The 20,018-nt window shown below is 39.9% G+C and overlaps 1 protein-coding gene across 2 annotated transcripts; it reads right to left on the minus strand.

Annotated features, from left to right (window-relative positions):
• Positions 1–9,138: 9,138 nt before the first annotated feature.
• Positions 9,139–19,111, minus strand: dhfr (dihydrofolate reductase). 2 transcript variants are annotated; one of them, XM_080433417.1, is made up of 6 exons: positions 18,915–19,111; positions 16,661–16,710; positions 14,744–14,849; positions 13,502–13,628; positions 10,262–10,377; positions 9,139–9,947 (listed from the first exon to the last, which is right to left on the minus strand). In XM_080433417.1, the coding sequence occupies exons 1-6, from the start codon at positions 19,004–19,006 to the stop codon at positions 9,905–9,907; spliced, it is 534 nt and encodes a 177-aa protein (XP_080289543.1). In that variant the 5' UTR covers positions 19,007–19,111; the 3' UTR covers positions 9,139–9,904. The 2 variants fall into 2 exon arrangements, with proteins under 2 accessions (XP_080289543.1, XP_080289542.1); XM_080433416.1 differs by having other exon boundaries at positions 9,139–9,955.
• Positions 19,112–20,018: the final 907 nt, after the last annotated feature.

Here is a 20,018-nt window from a genome sequence, read left to right on the forward strand (position 1 = left end):
ATTACACTTACAGCTGGAAGAAGCCCATGGCAGCTGCAGTAGTCAGCTTACACTGGAAGAAGTGGCTCATTTGAAATCACAAATCACATCTTGCCCAAGCTTGGATGAGGCAAGAATCTATAAGTGGCACACACAAACATATTAGTAGATTAAAAAAATGTAGGGATATGATTTTGAAAGTGTCTGCTATTGTTTGTATACATTAACAGGTTCTAACATTTTTACAATTCACTTTTAGAGTGATAGTGACACGAGTCAACAGAGCAGCCAGAGCATGTTGTCAGGATTTGAAGTCCTGCCATCTTCAGCATCTGAAATGTCTGAAGATAGTGATGAACATACGGTATGCTGACTATGCTCATAAAGTATTACAATGTTTAGAATACATTATTCATTTAATTAAGTTAATTAAAATATTTAAGACATTTTGTCTAAATGAAATTATTATTTTTTCATTTACTGTAGATGGACACAGTCAACGCATACCAAATTACAATAGACAACCTTGACCGAACTGTCAACCCGCACATCATATCATCCAGTCATCAACCAATTAACTATCACTGGCTGATAATGGTGGCAAATCAGGAGAGGGTGAGCGGAACGCACCTGAGTGAGGAGAAAGCAAGACCAGTTATCGAAGTTCCCATAACAGACATCATTCCCAACAAAAAAGACAGAGAGCATCTTCGGACTGAATTTAAAGAATTGGTAGGCCGTGTCCTTGTGTCCCACATTGAGGAATTCAGCGTTTTTCGTGACAATGTACAGTTCCATATTCCTCATCAATATTCTGCTGAAATGGCAATGATGACAGAGACTGTGCCACTGGGATTGCTAGACACAGATGAACGAAAAACAAGTGATCTGAGTCAAGCATTGAAATATATTAATGACAGATATGTGCCACTTGAAAGGCAATCTACAGATGAGTCTCAAGTTGTCAAACCTGCTGTTAAAATTATTCTGACAGGTGATCAGTTGACAAAGCAGAATGCTGACAGTGTCTGTCGGTCATTGAAAAATGAAGAACAGAGCTATGACAGACTTGAGGGGCTGGTTCCATCAATAGCAGACTTTCATGGAAGTATGAACTTTACCGACCTGATCTACAAAAAGAGCTACAACACCAGATCCATCGGTGACATCGGGACCCTACATCAATTAAAGAGTGCCATACACAGAAAGAATGTTACAGCCTCTGCCCTTGGTGATAAATACCGTCCCTGTAGTGTGTTCTTGCAAGATGTTGCTGATGCTGAAATCCTAAGTGCCGCTCTTCACCATTTCAGGATGGACACGCCACACGAAACAGCAAAGGACCACATACCCCCAGCCTTCTCATCATCAGCTGAAAAACAAAGATGGTGGGATATGCAGTTGTTCAGCATTATTGACAATTACGTCATGAATGACAACACTGATTCAACCTTTCTTGATGATGCACAATGTGTTGCTCCTCATACCGACGTGCTGCCACACACATCATCTTTTAAATGCCGCTACCCTGGCTGCAGTCATCCAGCTTTTCATCTGCAATCCCAACAGAGAAAACATGAAAAAGAGCATGGCGTTAACATCAGTGACAACAGTCAAAAATATATTAGAGAGTCAGCTAAAGGGGATAAAGATATAGATGGTGTGTTTGTGTACCATACGTCATTGTTGAAACAAGCGCTACTTGAAAGAGACTTTTTAGACTCCATTGCTGAAGGAGATGGGGATAGAACCTGCAGGCTATGGAAATTCAAGCTACTGCATTTCAAGGCAGCAGGCCGGACCAAGTATGCGCTTGAGGCACTAAAGCTCCAGTTTGACCTGCAGACACTTGAACCGAGTGTGTCACACCGTCTGAAATGGAACAGATTTGTCAATACCAGTGGCGGTGTGGGGAAGAACATAGCCCTAGATTTGAATTGCGAGCATTATGTAAGATACACCAAGGATGCCATTGCACATGAGGGGCCAAATCTGTCATTTGAAATTGCTCAAGCCTTCTCCAGGACCATTGGTGAGCAGCGAGATCTCATGGATAAATTTGATCAGGACTGTGGTCTTACACCTGAATCTGGAAAGCACACTGACGCTGACAGGGAGAAGGACATAATGACCATGGTGCAAATCTTGCATGAGCAGCAGGTTTTCCAGCACACCCCTGAGCGCAAGGCCTATATGTTCTTCCCCAAGCACACCTGTCACCCTCTTCACACTCTCAAACCTGAAAATGTTAAGAAATGGATTCTTGAACACAAGAAGAAACTATCCGTGCATCGAGGACTGGCATGTCACATGAATGAATAACATTGATATTATTGGACATGCTTTACCAGCAGAAAATGTAGTTTGATTACCTTTGTTGCAGGACTCATCTGACAGCATCGAGAAGTGGAATGCTGCTGTCAGTGATGATGACCAAGAGAGACAAGCAGCAGTCTAAAATTGACCTAAATTAAGGTGTGCTATAGAAAAAAAGATTGTGTTAATAGTTCAGGGACATGCACTATGCTTTGGGAAGAGGGCAAGGGACTAACATATGACATATATAGCAAGTGGGTGGGCTGTGGAAGTCTTGTCCAATAAGGCTCAACAGCCTGTTGAAGGGACCCGCATCTGTGTCATTTTATAGATTTCTTTGGGCTATAGCAAAAAAAAAGATCTACAAGCTCGTAGCTGCGCTACGAACTTGTACATCTTCTATTTTGAGATGAAGGGGTCTGTGGCCAAATGCATATAATTTTGGGGGTCCTTGACATGAAAAAGTTTGAGATCCACTGATTTATAGAATATGTTTTTTTTTTAAACTGTTAGGATTTAGAATAAATTTGTAGAATCCCCAGAAGCAAAGTTTTGAGTTACAAATGTTCGCTTTAAAAAATATATATATTCAAAGATTTGCACACATTTTCACGATTTTTCGAAAATAGCAGATCTACAAGCTCATAGCACGGCACTCTGTGCCGCACTATGAGCTTGTAGATCTGCTATTTTTGAATAGCCGAAGAAATCTAAAATGACACAAGATGCTTTCCCTGTTCCCGGTCTTAATGGGTTAAGAGATAATAATTGTTAATATAGGACAGAACAATGAAATGCAACTAAAAGAAAAGGAACTTTTTTACTTTCACTTTATTTTCTGCACGTTCTTTTACATGACATGTTGTAATGCATCCTCAAAAGTGTTATTGTGTCCTTGTAAACATTTTGATAAAGACAACATTTGAGGGGGAAAAAAATGTTTGTTTTCATTTACAAAAACAGCAGGCAACTTATGTTGTGGTATATGCACTTAAACCTGACGTCTGAATATATTTTTTTCAATTATTTGTCATTATCTTTCAAGAACGTTACACATTTTTCTGTAAATAGCCTATCTACAAACCCACAACGCAATGCACCACAATGTTGGACAAAGTACTCAACCCCAGAACTCGAGTCAAAGTATAGCTACTCAAATGCTAAAATATTGCTCCACAACACGTGATGTTGCTCTGTCAAATGTGTACTTTATATCAGTTTTAAATGTACTAAAGAAATTAAATGTACATGCTTTTAGAAAGACTGCCATTGAAAAGCAAGAACTACTAATTCAATGCTATTTTTTAGATCAATGGATTTCTGTAAAAAAAAAAAAAAAGTAAATTTAGAAATGTACTCCAAAAACAAACAAGCCTGTCAGTCAGCCAGCCAGTCAGTCGATTCAGTCAGTCAGTTCTACATCTTCCAGAGCTGTTACCAACAGGTCATCTTGTACCTCACTGTCAGGGTCTTCATTTTTGAATACATCCTCAATGACATCTAATATAAGTTGTGCCTGTGAAGTGTCTGAGACTTGGATTTGACAAAGAATATCCTCCAATGTAAACAGAGTGCTGCATGACTCCAATACCTCTTCTATTATGCCACTGGGGGTGTCTTCCACGTGGTCTGATTTGCAGTAGAATGCTACACCACTGTACAGTCCTTCCTGAATGAGACACTCACTTCTCTCTTCTAGCTCGGCCCGAAGTAAAGCTCTCTGTTCTTCACTGACTACTCTCTGTTTTTCTGTGGTTCCTTTTCCTGCATGTCGCTCCAAAGAGCTAGAACCACCATTGCATTGTTGTACGCAGTTACAGGACAGAGCACAAAAATCACAACATGCATGCTTGGGAGTTAATGGTTGAACCTCTTCCCTATCATACAGGGCCAACAATTTCACCCTCCTACAGGAAGACACATTGGTTACATAGTCTCTCATGTTTTCTCTCAGTCCAACCCTTTGCGATCCATGGTAAAGAATGATGGAGTGTGCATCACCACCATCTCTTCCAGCTCTGCCAAACGCTTGCATGTAGGACTCCAGCTCTCTGGGGGGGCCATAATTAACAACAACGTTCACCCCTTTAAAATCCACCCCCATCCCTAAGGCAGACGTTGCAATCACAACCCGTAGAACAGACGATGGATCGCTCATTGAGTTTATGATGTGCTGTTTGATCTTGTCTGAGGTCTCCGAGTGGTACATATCGACAAGTCGATTCTTGGCAACATCCCCACTTCCTGCAGGGAATACTGACTTCTCTCCAAGAAACAGCTTAAATACATCCCAGTAAAGTAGGCCACAGTCATTGATACTCTTGCAGTATATAACAACTTTTTCTGTGTTAGGCCCCTTACTTGACAACTCCTGACAGAGCCATGCAAAGGTCTCACCTGGATCTTTTGCAACTTTTTTGACTGCTAGTCGAATGTTGGTGCGGTCAGGGCTCTTGACCACCTCCAGACATTCCTGCATTCCCAATTCTTTCTTGATCATCTCTCTGGTCAATGCTGATGCTGTTGCTGTTACTGCAAGCATTGGTACTGATCCTGAGACGATGGAACGAATCTCTCCAACCTGCCCGTACCATTTCCTAAAAGGAGCTTCTGTGCCCTGTGCTAGCCCCCTGTAAAGAAAGTGAAGAATAAAAAAAAACACTGAAATTACGAAGACTCAAATATTATGAATAGTGTAAAATAAAACAAAACAAAAACAGATTTCACATCTCCATAAGCATATTCTGGATACACTGCTGCTGTGTTTACACATCAAGTGTTTTTGATGGGATAGTAGCACTTTTACTTTTTACATTCGGCTAAAAACCATTAGAAAATATCTGAGATCTGTGGACAATTACATATCAATCTGTGGGTCCTTGACATGAAAAAAATATGATAACCACTGGTTTAAACAACATTAGGAAACAAGCCCAAATAAGAAACTGCCAGTGGTGGAAAAAGTACTGACATTTTTACTTAAGTAAAAGTATCAATACCAAAATGTAGAAGTACTCAACACTAAGTAAAAGGCATGTGTTCAAAATGTTACTTGAGTAAAAGTACAAAAGTATTGGCATCAAAATATACTTAAAGTACCAACAGTAATACAAATGTTTGAAAATAGCAGATCTACAAGCTCGGCTATTTTCAAATAGCCTATGTACAAAACAGGGCTATCATGGTTAATGTGTGTTTTATAATATAATAATTTATATCTGCAAAGTAACTAGTAACTAAAGTTTTCAATTAATTGTAGTGGAGTACAATATTTGCCTCTGAGATGCAGTGGAGTAGAAGTAAAAGTATTTTTACATACGGAAATACTCCAGTTAAGTATATCTCTAAAGTGGTGTACTGAAGTAAATGTACTTTACACCACTGGCAACTACACTTTAGAAACCAGCCCAAACAATGAAACCACCAATATTTACAATCTACATTACAGAAAAACAAGCCCAATGTCGCTTATAATAAGCAGACAATGGCAACACTGATTGTATGGCCTGGAAAACTATTCAAAACGTACGTTAATCATGCGTGTGGAGTTTTATTATTTCACTCGTTCACTTAGCGACAGTAAATACACAATTTCACTGCATTATTACAATCATTTGAGTGTGATGATACTGTTATTGTTGACAATTGGTACGCAGATATCACAGACATAATAACAATGATTATAATAATTATGCTTACTTACCAATCGACAACGGTGTGGACCTCATCTACCGCTATCCCAACGAGCCGCTCGCGGTAGAGTTGACTCTGGAGAACGCATCTCCACGATGGAATAGACACAAGCGACTCCGGTGAACCAAACACTATGCTGTATTCGCCGTCTTTGATTGCTTGGTCTGTTCGCTCATCCTTGCCTACATAGGCAGCTCTGATGCCTTTAGACGTTAGGAGTCTTGTCTGATCCTCCATAATTGATATCAATGGGCTAATGACGATTACGATTGCATTTTCTGCACCTCGATAACCATCTCTGGCTAGCATGTCGCTCAACGTAGGCCAAGTTTGGTAAATTAGACTCTTACCAAATCCAGTTGGCAAACAAGCCAACACGTCCTGCCCTTTTACTAAAGTGGTTAAACATAGCTTCTGCAAGGGTTTAAAACCATCGACGCCATGAACATGTCCCACATTTTCAATAAATTTGTCCAAAGTCAAAGTACTTAACGTAGCTTTTGTAGCTGCTGCCGCCATTGTTGTGTACTGCTGTTTGTCTCTCGTCGGACTGTTTGACGAGTCGCACACGCTCAGACCGGTAAGAGGCGTGTCCGCTCAGATTCTGAGCGTAAGGCACATCCGGCCCACAGATAGCAGGGCTTTGGCCCAGAAGTTCCTTCGCCCCTCCCGTTTGTATGAGAGCGGGCGAAAACTTCTGGGAACTCAGATTAGCGATAGAGCAACTGGTTGTAGCTGTTGCATGGGAGGGTCCTGAAAGTGATTGGCCGCACACAACCTGAGTTTAACAGCGGCCAACCATGTTTTGGTGTGACCGCGCCCAAACAGAGTATTTCTACATTGCAGTATAGATACTTTTACTTAGGTAAAAAAAAGTAACATTTTTTATTTACACCATTTTTTTTTTTCATGACGTCGGCGACGTCAATGGCACTGAATGAGTTAAGAAGAGGCCCAATTTCTTTCCAATATGGCTGCTGTGCATACAGCCTATTTCTGAACTACCCGTTTGGCACCAACAACCATGATGCCACATTCAAAGTCACATACATCCCCTTTCTTCCACCTTCTGATACCTGGTTTGAACTGCAGCAGATCTTCTTGACTACTGTACGTCTATGGGCCCAAATGCATCGAGTTGCTGCCATATGATTGGCTGATTAGATCTATCTCTATCATCTCAAATAAGGGACAGCATACCTATTGCTTAATGGTAATGCTAATATATGTGTTGTTTCAAACAGACACACATAGACACAAGTGACTCATTTCTGCATTTAACCCATTAATACCGGGAACGCATGATCCGTGTCATTTTTAGATTTCTTTGGCTATTCAAAAATATCAGATCTACAAGCTCATAGCGCGGCACCAAGTGCCGCACTATGAGCTTGAAGATCTGCTATTTATTTTTTTTAATCGTGAAATGTCAGCAAATCTTTAAATATACATTTTTTAAGCGAATATTTGTAACTCTTCTGCTTCTGGGGGGGTCCCTGGAACAAAACATTTTGAGATGGGGCTCCACGGCCAAATACATAATATTTATTTGGCCCGCGGACCCCCCATCTCAAAATGTAAAGAAATGTAAAGAATTCTTTTTTTTAGATATTATCTAAAAATGTTTTCTAAATCCTAACAGTATGATGCTATATCAGAGGTGCTCCAACTTTTCCATATCAAGGACCCCCAAAATTATATGCATTTGGCCGCGGACCCCCCATCTCAAAATACGTTGTTCCAGGGACCCCCAGAAACACAGTTCACATTTAAAATGTTCGCTTTAAAACATATATATTCAAAGATTTGCAGAAATTTCCCACGATTTCCCCCCAAAAAATAGCAGATCTACAAGCTTGTATATCCGCTATTTTTGAATATCCAAAGAAATCTTAAAATGACACAGATGTGTTCCCGGATTGAATGGGTTAATGGCTTCTACCACAATGGAGACACTGTCATCAACATAAGAGAAGCTGAAGGTCAACCCAGAACTTTCCATGACCAGTGAAGTTCTGATGATTTTTTTTTCGTGTCTCCATTATAATCATAAGCACTCCTGAAGGGGGAGGTAAATCCTATATTAAAATTGACTAGAGGGTGAGTGGACACCACAACCTTACATCCGGACTTGCGAGGCACACAGTTGCTCAGATCCGCACCAAACTTGGCACAGACACTGTTGTCGTGCATGAGAATAGTCATACCAATATAGATCATTGGTTCTCAAACTGGGGTCCGGGGACCCCCAGGGGTCCTTGAGGGAGTTCCAGGGGGTCCCCAGCTAAATGATGGATAGTTAGGAACCAAATGGACCTTTATGGGTCTGTAACTCTGAGTGTAGAAATGGAACCAGATGGACCCTTGGTTCCATTTCTACACTCTCAGAGTTAAATTAATGATTAATGATTTTACAATATAAATTGGGGTCCCAGAGATAAAAATGCCATTAAATGGGGGTCCTTAGCCTAATGCATGTCAAACTGAGGTTCCTTGAAATTAAAATGGTTGAGAATCACTGCTAGAGCTGTAAAAAATCTTCTCTTATGGGGGTCCCTGGCATATCTTTTCAAATGGGGGTCTGTGGCCTAATAAGTGTCAATTTGGGGGTCCTTGACATGAAAAGGTTTGAGAACCACTGTCATAGATAGTTGTTTATTTTGGTCATTAAAAGAGTATCAATACAAAGCCTTCATTTGTTGTCATAACAAAAACCAAAAAGGTGTAGGCTGAAGCCTTAGCTTATTGTGCCTACCCTTTTAACCTTTGAATAACTTATCAAGAACTATGTCAGACAAAATGGGGCACTACAGCAGTGTTAAACACTTTGCCATAACTCGGTGAACCATTGCTCTGACCAGCGTAATATAGCACTAGATTTGAAGGCTACATAGTGGCCTATTTACACTATAGTTGAAATAGGTTAATTCATGTATGGTTAATTCATACTGTACCTTTTCCCTTCCTAGAAATGTAGTCGAGTCAAAAGAACAATATTTGTCATTGAAATGTAGCGGAGTGGAAGTCATAAGTATCCAAAAATACAAACATTCAAGAAAAGTACAGATACTTTTATTATATATTTTTTTAACTTAAGTACAGAACTCAAGTACTGTAAATGTACTTCATTACTGTCCACCACTGTTTTTTGTGTGATTGTGTTCCGTTCCATTGAGTGTGGCTGCATGCCATGTGTGCTGCAAGTTTTGTCTCATTGACCATATTAACCCTTTAAGACCGGGAAAGCATCATTTGTGTCATTTTAAGATTTCTCTGGCTATTCAAAAATAGCAGATATACAAGCTTATAGCGTGGCACCGAGTGCCGCGCTGTGAGCTTGTAGATCTGCTATTTTTGAAAAATCGTGAAAAAGCAAAGGGTGCGAGCAAAGATTTGAGTTACAAATGTCCGGTTAAAAATATTAGCACAAATTTTCATGATTTTTCAAAAATAGCAGATCTACAAGCTCATAGCGCTATGAGCTTGTAGATCTGCTATTTTTGAATAGCCAAAGAAATCTAAAAAGACGATGCGTTCCCGGATTGAATGGGTTAAAGGGGAGACCTCAGCAATGTAGTTATTATTTAATCACAAGCTTGTTAATACTTTTCATTGGTTCAATATTCAGAAAACCCACAGACAGAGTAAAAAGAAAGGCAAGACGAATACGCTCTCGATCTGCGATTTCAATCAATACTCGATCAATAAATCAATACTTTTGTGCGATACCTTTGTACAAAGTAGGGCATTGAATTATGAAAAACATAAAATGTTCAAATATGGAGATACAATATTGTTGCACGAGCAACGGCATAAAAGATGAAGCCACGATGCACTCAGAGCTATTTATATGACAGGGACATAATGACATGACATCACAGCAGCTCAGTGGTCGATGCTCTCATAGACTTCAAAACTATACTGGACGCCGTGCTCCTCCTGTAGGCCTTCTGGTACACCTGAAACCCTGCAACACACAACACATGAAATATTACATACTGTACACCTGTTACCCTGCAACACCAAAAAAAAATTGCACATTTTCACGATTCTTCAAAAATAGCAGATCTACAAGCTCATAGCCGCGCTTTGAGCTTGTAGATCTGCTATTTTTGAATAGCCAAAGTATAAAAGGGTAAAGTGGTTCAAATTATTGCGATGCTCTATTAACACATTTTGCTGGGGAACCCCTGGAACGCCCCCACAGACCCCTGGGGGTCCCCGGACCCCACTTTGAGAACCACTGCTTCCAGGGTTCATGTGTAAAACTCACCCAGACAGGAGGCGGTATTTGTCATCGGTGATCTCAGGAATGAAAGTGTCACAGTCAAACTGTTTGTGGACGCGGGTGACAAACAGCCTCCTGGTCCCCGGGCTCTCCATCATCTCCTGGGGGACCCACACATCACAGCTGATCAACACACAGAATGTCTGTCTGTCTCTCTGCCTTTCTGTCTATCTGTCTGTCTGTCTGTCTGTCTGTCTGTCTGTCTGTCTGTCTGTCTGTCTGTCAGTCAGTGTTGATTTCGTCGACTAAAACTATGACGAAAAATGTTCGTCGACTACCTTTTTCCACTGACGCAAACTAAATAAAATCGAAATCAAAACTAAGCTATGATGACTAAAACTATGACTAAATATATTGACAATTTCGTCAACAAATCAAAACTAGACTAAAATGTAAGGGAGGGACTAGAGGAGAAGAGATCCAGTAGAACTAAAAGAGAAGTCATTTTATGTTTGGTTGCACTCGGGTGTTGCGCTCTGAAAATCTACAACGGGTCGCAGCGCGACGCGTTGTGAGCTCGGCTCGGTGAGATCGGCTATTTCCAGCATGCAACCAAGTGTAACATAAGCCATTACGATGCCATCAAGGCACCGCCAAAATTCATTTTAGCTGACTAAATCAACTGTAGATTTAGTCGACTCTAATCTTATGATATTTAGTAGACTAAAACTAGACCAAAACTAAAACATTTCAGATGACTAAAATATGACTAAAACTAAATGGAATTTTATTCAAAAGACTATGACTAAATAAACTAAATAAAAATTTGCTGTCAAAATCAACACTCTGTCTGTCTGTCTGTCTGCCTGCCTGCCTGAAGTCTTCCTGCCTGCCTGCCTGCCTGCCTGCCTGCCTGTCTGTCTGTCTGTCTGTCTGTCTGTCTGTCTGTCTGTCTGTCTGTCTGTCTGTCTGTCTGTCTGTCTGTATAGGACTGACTCACACCATATCGTAACTGTCGGGTGTAAAAAAAATATTACTTTTCAGGAAACAAAAAAAGAATTGCACCGTGTTGTGTGCTTGTGGATCGGAAATGTTTTGCTACAGCTGCGCGATACTCTTGTAAGACAAAGTAGGGCATTAAAGGGATAGTTCACCCCAAAAAATATTGTTTTTCTATCGATTAGTCACCCCATGGAGACTTGAAATTGATATTTTTGGTTTTTGTGGCATTCATAAGCCAATAATTTGGTGACCAGCGGACCAGTAGGCAGCGGTTCCGAAGACTCTTTGTGTCTCCTACCGGAACCGCTGCCGGTAATCAAAGTATTGGCTTAGGAACAAAAACAAAAGTCTCCATGGTCCTTTTGGTGGTGAACTATCCCTTTAATTTACAAAAAAAACATTTAGATTTTAAAAAACATTTTCAGATGGGGGGGGGGGGTCCGCGGAGGCCAAACAGATTATCATTTTGGGGGTCCTTGGCACGAAAAAAGTCGAGAAGGCGTTTGTAGAATCAGCCTCCGGTCTTAACGGGTTAAGAGTAGAAATACAGAGATACAAGGTTTCTGCCTCGATACAATATGCTCTCACACTCATCCTTGAGCTGGTCGCCATGCCAACTGAACTGACGACAAAGGGAGTGTGTGGTGACAAAGGTTCAAACTTCCACATCACAGGCGTCTGAAGATGCACCGTCATTTTTAACAGGCAGAAACCTCATATCTCCATGTTTCAACTTTTTGTAAATGTTTTCGTAAATCAATGTCCTACTTCATCGTAGCCGATCTACAAGCTCACAACGCATAGGACTGTGACGCGTTGTGAGCTTGTAGATCGGCAATTTTTTTTGCTATTACTGAAAGTGAAAGTGGTTAAGTGTGTCTGTGTGGGTTTTTATAAATATTGAACCAATGAAACGTATTAAGAGCTTGTGAAATAATAACCGCACTGAATCGGATTGTGACTAAATAATAACTCCATTGGAACACAGGTTCTTTGTTCCATTTGGTTATAATGGAGACGCGAACAAAAGTAACGGTTTTGGACATACAAGGTTTTCGCCTGACAGCGGCGATATTCAAATGTCCTTGAAATGGAATCAATAGATCATATCAGCAGCTTTTCCTCGTGTAAGGAGCTGTTTCATAGCCAGTGGGTCCGGAGATATACTGACAGTGAGTTTGTAAGTTAATAGACAACAAAGCCACCAATTCATCATACGATTTGACCCGCTGTAGGTTTTGTAGATCAGTGCTTCTCACAAAAAAAAAAAAATCTGGACCTCACCATCTTCTCAACCCATTTAGACCGGGTAAGAATCTGTCATTTTTAGATTTCTTTGGGCTATTCAAAAGTAGCAGATCTACAAGCTCATAGCGTGGCACTGAGTGCCGCGCTATGAGCTTGTAGATCTGCTATTTTTGGAGAAATCGTGAAACTTTGTGCAAATCTTTGTATATATATACATTTAAAAGCAAACATTTGTAACTCAAATCTTTGCTTCTGGGGAATCTACATCTTCTCTAAATCCTACAGTTTTTTGAAAAATTATATTCAAATATGTGCACGAATGTTCCAAGATTTAAAAAAAAATCTGATCTACAAGCACTCTGTGCCGCGCTATGAGCTTGTAGATCTGCTATTTTTTTATAGCAAAAGAAAACTTAAAATGACACAGATGCGTTCCCGGTCTTAACTCTTTGACTGCCATGGATGCGTTAACGTGTCGAATTCTGCCAGGGCTCACCCTGACAACGACGAGTTTAGAAAAGTTTTCATTCTTTAATTGTCTAATAAAAAAGATTGCGCTGTTCTCTCATCAAATCATCAGTTCATGACACTGGCCACCTCTGGTAAAACCAGCTATATCCTTATTGAAAAGATCATGCTGTTCCCGCCCCAGTAGCATAATGGCCTATGTCAAGAGTGTGACCTAGGACATTTTATCTACAAGCTCACAATGTCACGCTGCGACGCGTTGTGAGCTTGTAGATCGGCTATTTTCAGCATGAAACCAAGTGTAAAATCAGCCATTATTACGCCATCAAGGCCCGCCAAAATACATTTTTGGCAACAATTATGATTAGTCGACTAGTGATATCCAAAAGATATCCTTTATTCTGGGTGTTTTGGCTGTCAGCAGATGATGTGGCTGCCAAGCCTTCATCCACAGCATTGTCCTATCAGAACCGTTCAAGGCAAAGCAGTCACACGGCTCTGACTTCCTTGTCAACTCAATGTCATCTCTAGATTCTCTACACATTAACATTGATAATGTAATGGTACCTTGTAGAGAGAACTGCCTCCTATGACCCAGACCTGGTCGGCTCTGTCTGCCATCTCGGCCGTGTCCAGCAGGCGGACCGCTGAGCTGAAGTCAGACGCCAGGTGGTGCGCGCCCGGAGGTGCTTCTCTGTGGGGTTGATTGACAGCTGGTCAGTGCATGAGCTACAGCTATATTTACGTAGCATTTGGCCCTAATGCAAACCAATCTAGAAATATGTCAGGCGTTTTTTTTCCCCCGGCTGAAAACTCCTAACCCATTAAGACCGGGAAAGCATCTGTGTGTCATTTTAAGATTTCTTTGGCTATTTAAAAATAGCAGACATACAAGCTCATAGCGCTATGAGCTTGTAGATCTGCTATTTTTTTTGAAAAATCTTGAAAGTTTGAGCAAATATTAGAATTTTTTGTGAGCATTTCTGACTCAAATCTTTGCTTCTGGGGGTCCCTATTACAAAATATTTTGAGATAGGGGTCCACGGCCAAATACATATCATTTTGAGGGTCCTTGACATGAAAACGTTTGAGCACCACCGATATAGAAACAAAACTGTTAGGATTTAGAAGACATTTGTAGAATCCCCCCAGAAGCAAAGATATGAGTTACAAATGTTCGCTTAAAAATAATAAAAATAATAATAATATATATATATATATATATATATATATATATATATATTCAAAGATTTGCACAAACTTTCACAATTTTTCAAAAATAGCAGATCTACAAGCTTGTAGCGCGGCACTCGGTGCCGCGCTATGAGCTTGTAGATCTGCTATTTTTGAATAGCCCAAAGACATCTAAAAAATGACACAGATTATTTCCCCGGTCTAAATGGGTTACGGTGCTTGCCTAAAAACACTTCCAAACGCCAGTATGGTTGGGATCCGGAAGCAGAGGAACCGGATCAAACATTGAGAAACCGGAATCAGTTCGATCACATTCGGAACCATTTCCAGAACCGGGTTTTATCACACTGTCAGAGCTGGTATGTGGACTTCACGTCTGCTATACAATTACAATGCTGGTGGTTCTCACACTTTTTTAATTTCAAGGACCATCATAACTCTGAGTGTACAAATAAGGGTCCATTTGGTTTCCATTTGTACACTCTCACAGTTGCAGACCTGTAAGGGTCCAATTGGGACCCTAGATCTATGATTATCATACAATTATTTGTATGATAATTCATCGTTACAGTAAGTAATATGTAATGATTGTGACACAGCCCAATTCACACATACTTGAGTTCTCTGCTGAGGACGATGTTAATCCTTCCACTGAGCGGTCGGTTCTTCTCTGGGATGGAGAACCACGTCTTTCTGCCCATGATCACCACGTTCTGTTTACCTGGAACATACATGATCACCACATCGTTCTGTTTACCTAGAACAGTGGTTCTGAACCTTTTCAGGCTGTGACCCCCCCAAAATAATCATATTTGAACTGGGGACCCCCCACCTTGACAAGCACTTGGAGTTGTTGGAGTTGAGGCATTTGACTTAAATATTGTCAAAATGGCCGATCTACAAGCTCACAACAGAGCTCAGCTATTTTCAGAGACCAGTTTTTATAGTATAGTTTGTTGATTACTTTTTATGCAGTAATAGTCTTTTTTTTATTTCATTTATTGTATTCTTTTTTTTCTTAAACGGTCTTGAAAGTCTTTAAATTGTCACTTTACTGTCATCTGGGGACCCCCCTAAAATCATGTGGGGACCCCCCTGGCGGTCCCGACCCACAGGTTGAGAACCACTGACCTAGAACATGATCACCGCATTCTGTTTACCTAGCCAATCACAACTCACATCCTGTTTACCCAGCCAATCGGGACACACTGAATGCACACTAGCGTCAAGATGGAAAAATCAAGGTCCAATCTAAAAGCTGGGGATATGTGCATATTTTAGCTGTCGGGTGGAAACTGATAATTTTCAGGAAATGGAAAAATAACCTGTGTACAATGGATCATTTAGTTATTATTTAGTCACAAGCACTTTAAAATTACTTTTGGTTCAATAATTTGGAAAACCCCCACACACACTTGTGGGTCATTTTATCGTCTACTCAGGCTTTTGTTAACAACCCGGACAGTTTTTAAGTTGCTTGATTTAGTATTTAGATATTTGATATTCATTTTATCAGACACGCCCCCTTCCTATACAAACCCATTGTAACTTCAAACTCCATTTTAACCATGTTAGTTAATTAATCAGAAACACCTGTCCTTGGTTCTGGTGACTGATATTGTCCTTCTAATACGTGAGGAGAGCGTGTGTTTTTTTTCAATTACTTTTTTCATTTATTTTTAATATTTGTTTTGGAAAATGAAACAAATAAAATACAATAAAATAAATTGATTAAATAAATGAAAAAATAACCGAAAAAACATGGACTCCTCACATATTAGGAGGGCCGTATGAGTCACCAGAACCAAGGACGGGTGTTTTTGATGTAACTTCAACATAATGTTTGAAGTTATAATGGGTTTGTATAGGAAGGGGGCGTGTCTGATAAAATGAATAGACCCCTTAACAGACGACGTCACACTGATAAGAACCAGTATGTGTGCAATGAAACCCATTCTATCAGGTCTCGCTAGGACGCGCCTCACTAGCCAACACACAAGAGGGGGTTGGGGTGTGCTGAAACCAGCGCACCCCGAAACAACAGGTCGGGAATTGATTGCGTGAAACAATCACCTGTGCGTCCAGTGTCAATGTTAGTAAACAAATAATTGGTCTATATCAACTATCTTAATACTGAATCAAGCAACTTAAAAACTGTCTGGGGGGCTCACAAAAGCCTGAGTAGACGACAAAATTACCCAATGTTTTTTTTAAGTGAAATATTCCTTTAACCACTGTCAACCTGACCTCCCTATTTTCGACATGACATTATAATACCTCAGTAATGAACAATATGTCACTGTCGGGTGGAAACCTTGCATGTCCAAAATCATTCCTTTTTTGAACATTTTTGTATAAAATAGTGAAAATAGCCGATCTTGTAGATTGGCTATTTTCACTGCTTTGGTGCGATAGTCTTTTATGACGGGGTAGGCAGGGCATCAATTTACCCCAAAAAAGCCCCAAAAATGTAATATGGAGCTACGAGGTTGACGAATAAGTAATTTAATGTGAACCATAAACATCAGTTACCTTCAGCAGATGGAGTTGATGTCATCTTCCGGAAATGTTTGAATTCATTACTGTAATAAAAAAAGAGCAAAAAAAAGCTTTTACTGTCAGTGTCACTAATGTTGCAGTTTATTTTAATTGATTTATCTATACATTTTATATTACATATTTTACACTACAATACCAAATTAAACATATGCAAAATGTGTGTGTGTGTGTGTGTGTGTGTGTGTGTGTGTGTGTGTGTGTGTGTGTGTGTGTGTGTCCAGGGACCCCAAGGGGTCCTTGTGGGAGTTCCAGGGGGTCCCCAGCAAAATAACGTTTAACCATTTTACATACATGGATTAATTTTCCTCTCTACTCTACTGTTCCCACTTTTTCAAAAACAACAGCCAAGTAAGCCTTTATGTTTAAAGCTCCTTCAGATAGGAATAACCTACCGGCAAATATTCGTTCCATTTCATCTTATTATCTGTTCAAAAATACGCTGTCTTCTTATTTTTAGAGTGTATGTACATGTCTATAACTAATTAATAACTATAACATTGTCATATAACCTCTATTAATCACTCTAAATATACTGACATTCACGATATTAATCTGTCTGTGTTGACTTAATGATCAATTTTTATGCTTTACATTTTCTGTTGTTTTATGTGTTTGTCCTGTTCTGTTGTGTATCCTGTCATCTGTCTTGTTATTTACTTGTTTGTCATATCTGATATGTTTGTTGAATTGGTTGTTGTAATTGCTTTCCCCCTCTGTTTATTCTTTTGTTTATTTTTTTTGAAAATGTCTATACAGTGTATCATGTACCTAGGATCCCCTCTAAAACGAGATGCTACATCTCAAGGGGCTATTCCTAATAAAGAATTTCAATAATAATTTTCACTCTATTTTATATATACTTCAGCTTTTCGAAAAATCTACACGCTTGTAGATTGGCAAGTTTCGAAAGATATTGAAAACTCTTGAAGAACTGAGAAAAATTTGGAATATATATATTTTTTTAATAATCTTCTATTATGGGGGGTCCCTGACACAAAATATTTTCAGATAGCAGTCCTCTGCCAAATACATATGAATATGGGGATTCTTGACATGAAAATGTTAATGACAAGTGGATTCTTGACATGGAAATGTTAATGACAACCCCTGCAATAAAGGACCAATGCCCTCCTGGTTTGCTGTGACGTTGGTTCATAGCTGAATGGGGAAACAGAAGGTCCCCGGTTGGATTCCCAGCCAAGGTGAGGTGTCCCTGAGTAAGAGACTTAACATTGATTGATTCCCCAAATAAAGAACAAAACGTATTAATTCAATAAAGGAACACGTCTTTTACTTTCCAAATACGGGACAATTCTGTCTTTCAAGGGACGGTTGGCACAGACCCCTAGTTCCCTGTCACTTTAATTCTCTCATGCACCGTCTTGTGCAACAATGGACTGTGGACTCTGAACGCAGCCCAGCAGACATGACTTTTCCTTGCTGTTGGATGGAAAAAGCCGTTCTATTTTTATAGATTTTTCATATCATTTTAAAAACATTAAAACATTTGTGAAAACAGCAGATCTACAAGATAGATCTGCAGATCTGTTGTTTTCGCTGCTTTTGTACGACACTCTTGTATGGTGAAGTAGGGCATTTAATACATGAAACAAACCACCACCCAGGGGTCCCTGAGGGGTTTCCCAGCTAAAGGACTGATAGTAAATCTTCACAATTGTACAAGTACATACAACTACAGAACGTACACATATCTATTTTGATCAGTTTCACCGTTATCTTATCTCTGTATCTACAATAGGTTGGACAGACAGACAGACAGACAGACAGACAGACAGACAGACAGACATACCTACAGTAGGCTAGACAACCAGACAGACAGGTCTATAGGCTACCTATAGTGGGCTAGACAGACAGACAGACAGACAGACAGACAGACAGTAAATGCATTCTGGACCAAAACGAGACTTATATCAGATCAGATCAGATCATATCTAAAAATAAAAAGGTTCTTAAACTGCTTTTAAAGGGTTTTACACCTTTTAGAATATCTGCTTTATTCCACCAGAGTGTGTGTGTGTGTGTGTGTGTGTGTGTGTGTGTGTGTGTGTGTGTGTGTGTGTGTGTGTGTGTGTGTGTGTGTGTGTGTGTGTGTGCGTGCGCGTGCGTGTGTGTGTGTGCGTGTGCGAGCTATCAATGGGCGGCACCGTGACGCGTTGATAGCTTGTAGATCTGCTCTTTTGTTGTCTTTGTCGCGAGATTCACGTACCTGAGTCGTACGGGATGCCATGGTAAGTCCCCGCCGTTTCCGATGCCCATATTAGGACACACGGCCACAATGGCGTTCAGGACACGTGACATTCTTCTATAACTTATAATTAAATTGATTAAATGTCATTAAAAACAATAGAAATGCGTCAGTTTAGTTAACATAAACGTCAGCCTGGTTCAAAGCCTGCCGCCCAAATAAGCCGACGAGAGGAAGTGACGTCGTCATGGCACACGGTGTTGCCATATTTTGAGAGAGAAACAAGCACCAGGTCTAGGAAAACAAGCCCAGAAGAAGCAACTATAGGCCTAGCCCTAGGGCACTACTAGGCCATTATGAGAACTTTAAACCTATACTGTATACATTGAAAAAAGGTAATCTACAAGCTCAGCTTGGAAGAATGTATAAAGTTCACAGAATGTTTACAAATCTTTTGAAAATAGCAGATCTACAAGCTCACAACGCGTCGCATCGCGACACCTTGTTTGTGAGCTTGTAGATCTGCTATTTTCAAACAGCCGAAATGTATAGAGTTTAAGTGGTGGTGGTAAAAATCTAAATCTAAAAAGTAACTAGTAACTAAAGTTTTTAAATAATTGTAGTTGAGTAAAAGTATAATGTTTGCCCCTGTGAGATGTAGTGATAGTGGAGTAGAAGTAAAAGTACTGGAATTGGAAATACTCCAATAAAGTAAAAAATACCTCAGAATTGTACTGCAGTAGGCTACAGTACTTGAGTAAATGTACTTAGTTACTTTACACCACTGCAAATACATATTAATCTGTGGTCCAGACCATGACATGAAAATATTTGAGGTTAAAATAATATAACTATAAAATAACAGTTATGAAATAACTGGCTAAAATAATAATTAAAAACTTTTTAGAAGCTAAGCCAAAATAAGCAACTTACACAACTACCATTTTTTACAAGCAACGTTTACAGAAAAATAAGCCTAAAGTCGCTTATAATAAGCAGACATGGCAACACTGTTGGCACAGCGGAACCATAGAGGTATAATATAACTAGAGGGCGGATTGCTCCGCCCCCAGCTATCATTTCAATGAATGTGCTCAGTGGCGTTTTGAAGCACCCGGAAACCTG

The sequence above is a fragment of the Gymnoscopelus braueri genome (genome assembly GCF_963280865.1).
Source record: "Gymnoscopelus braueri genome assembly, chromosome: 7".
Classification (NCBI taxonomy): Eukaryota; Metazoa; Chordata; class Actinopteri; order Myctophiformes; family Myctophidae; genus Gymnoscopelus; species Gymnoscopelus braueri.

Excerpts from the sequence above, each read along its gene's own strand:
- dhfr (XM_080433416.1), bottom strand. The coding sequence starts at position 19,006 with ATGTCACGTGTCCTGAACGCCATTGTGGCCGTGTGTCCTAATATGGGC. Across the intron at positions 16,711-18,914 it reads TGGCATCCCGTACGACTCAG|TAATGAATTCAAACATTTCC; the intron begins GTACGTGAATCT and ends TTTTTATTACAG. Across the intron at positions 14,850-16,660 it reads ATCAACTCCATCTGCTGAAG|GTAAACAGAACGTGGTGATC; the intron begins GTAACTGATGTT and ends TGTATGTTCCAG.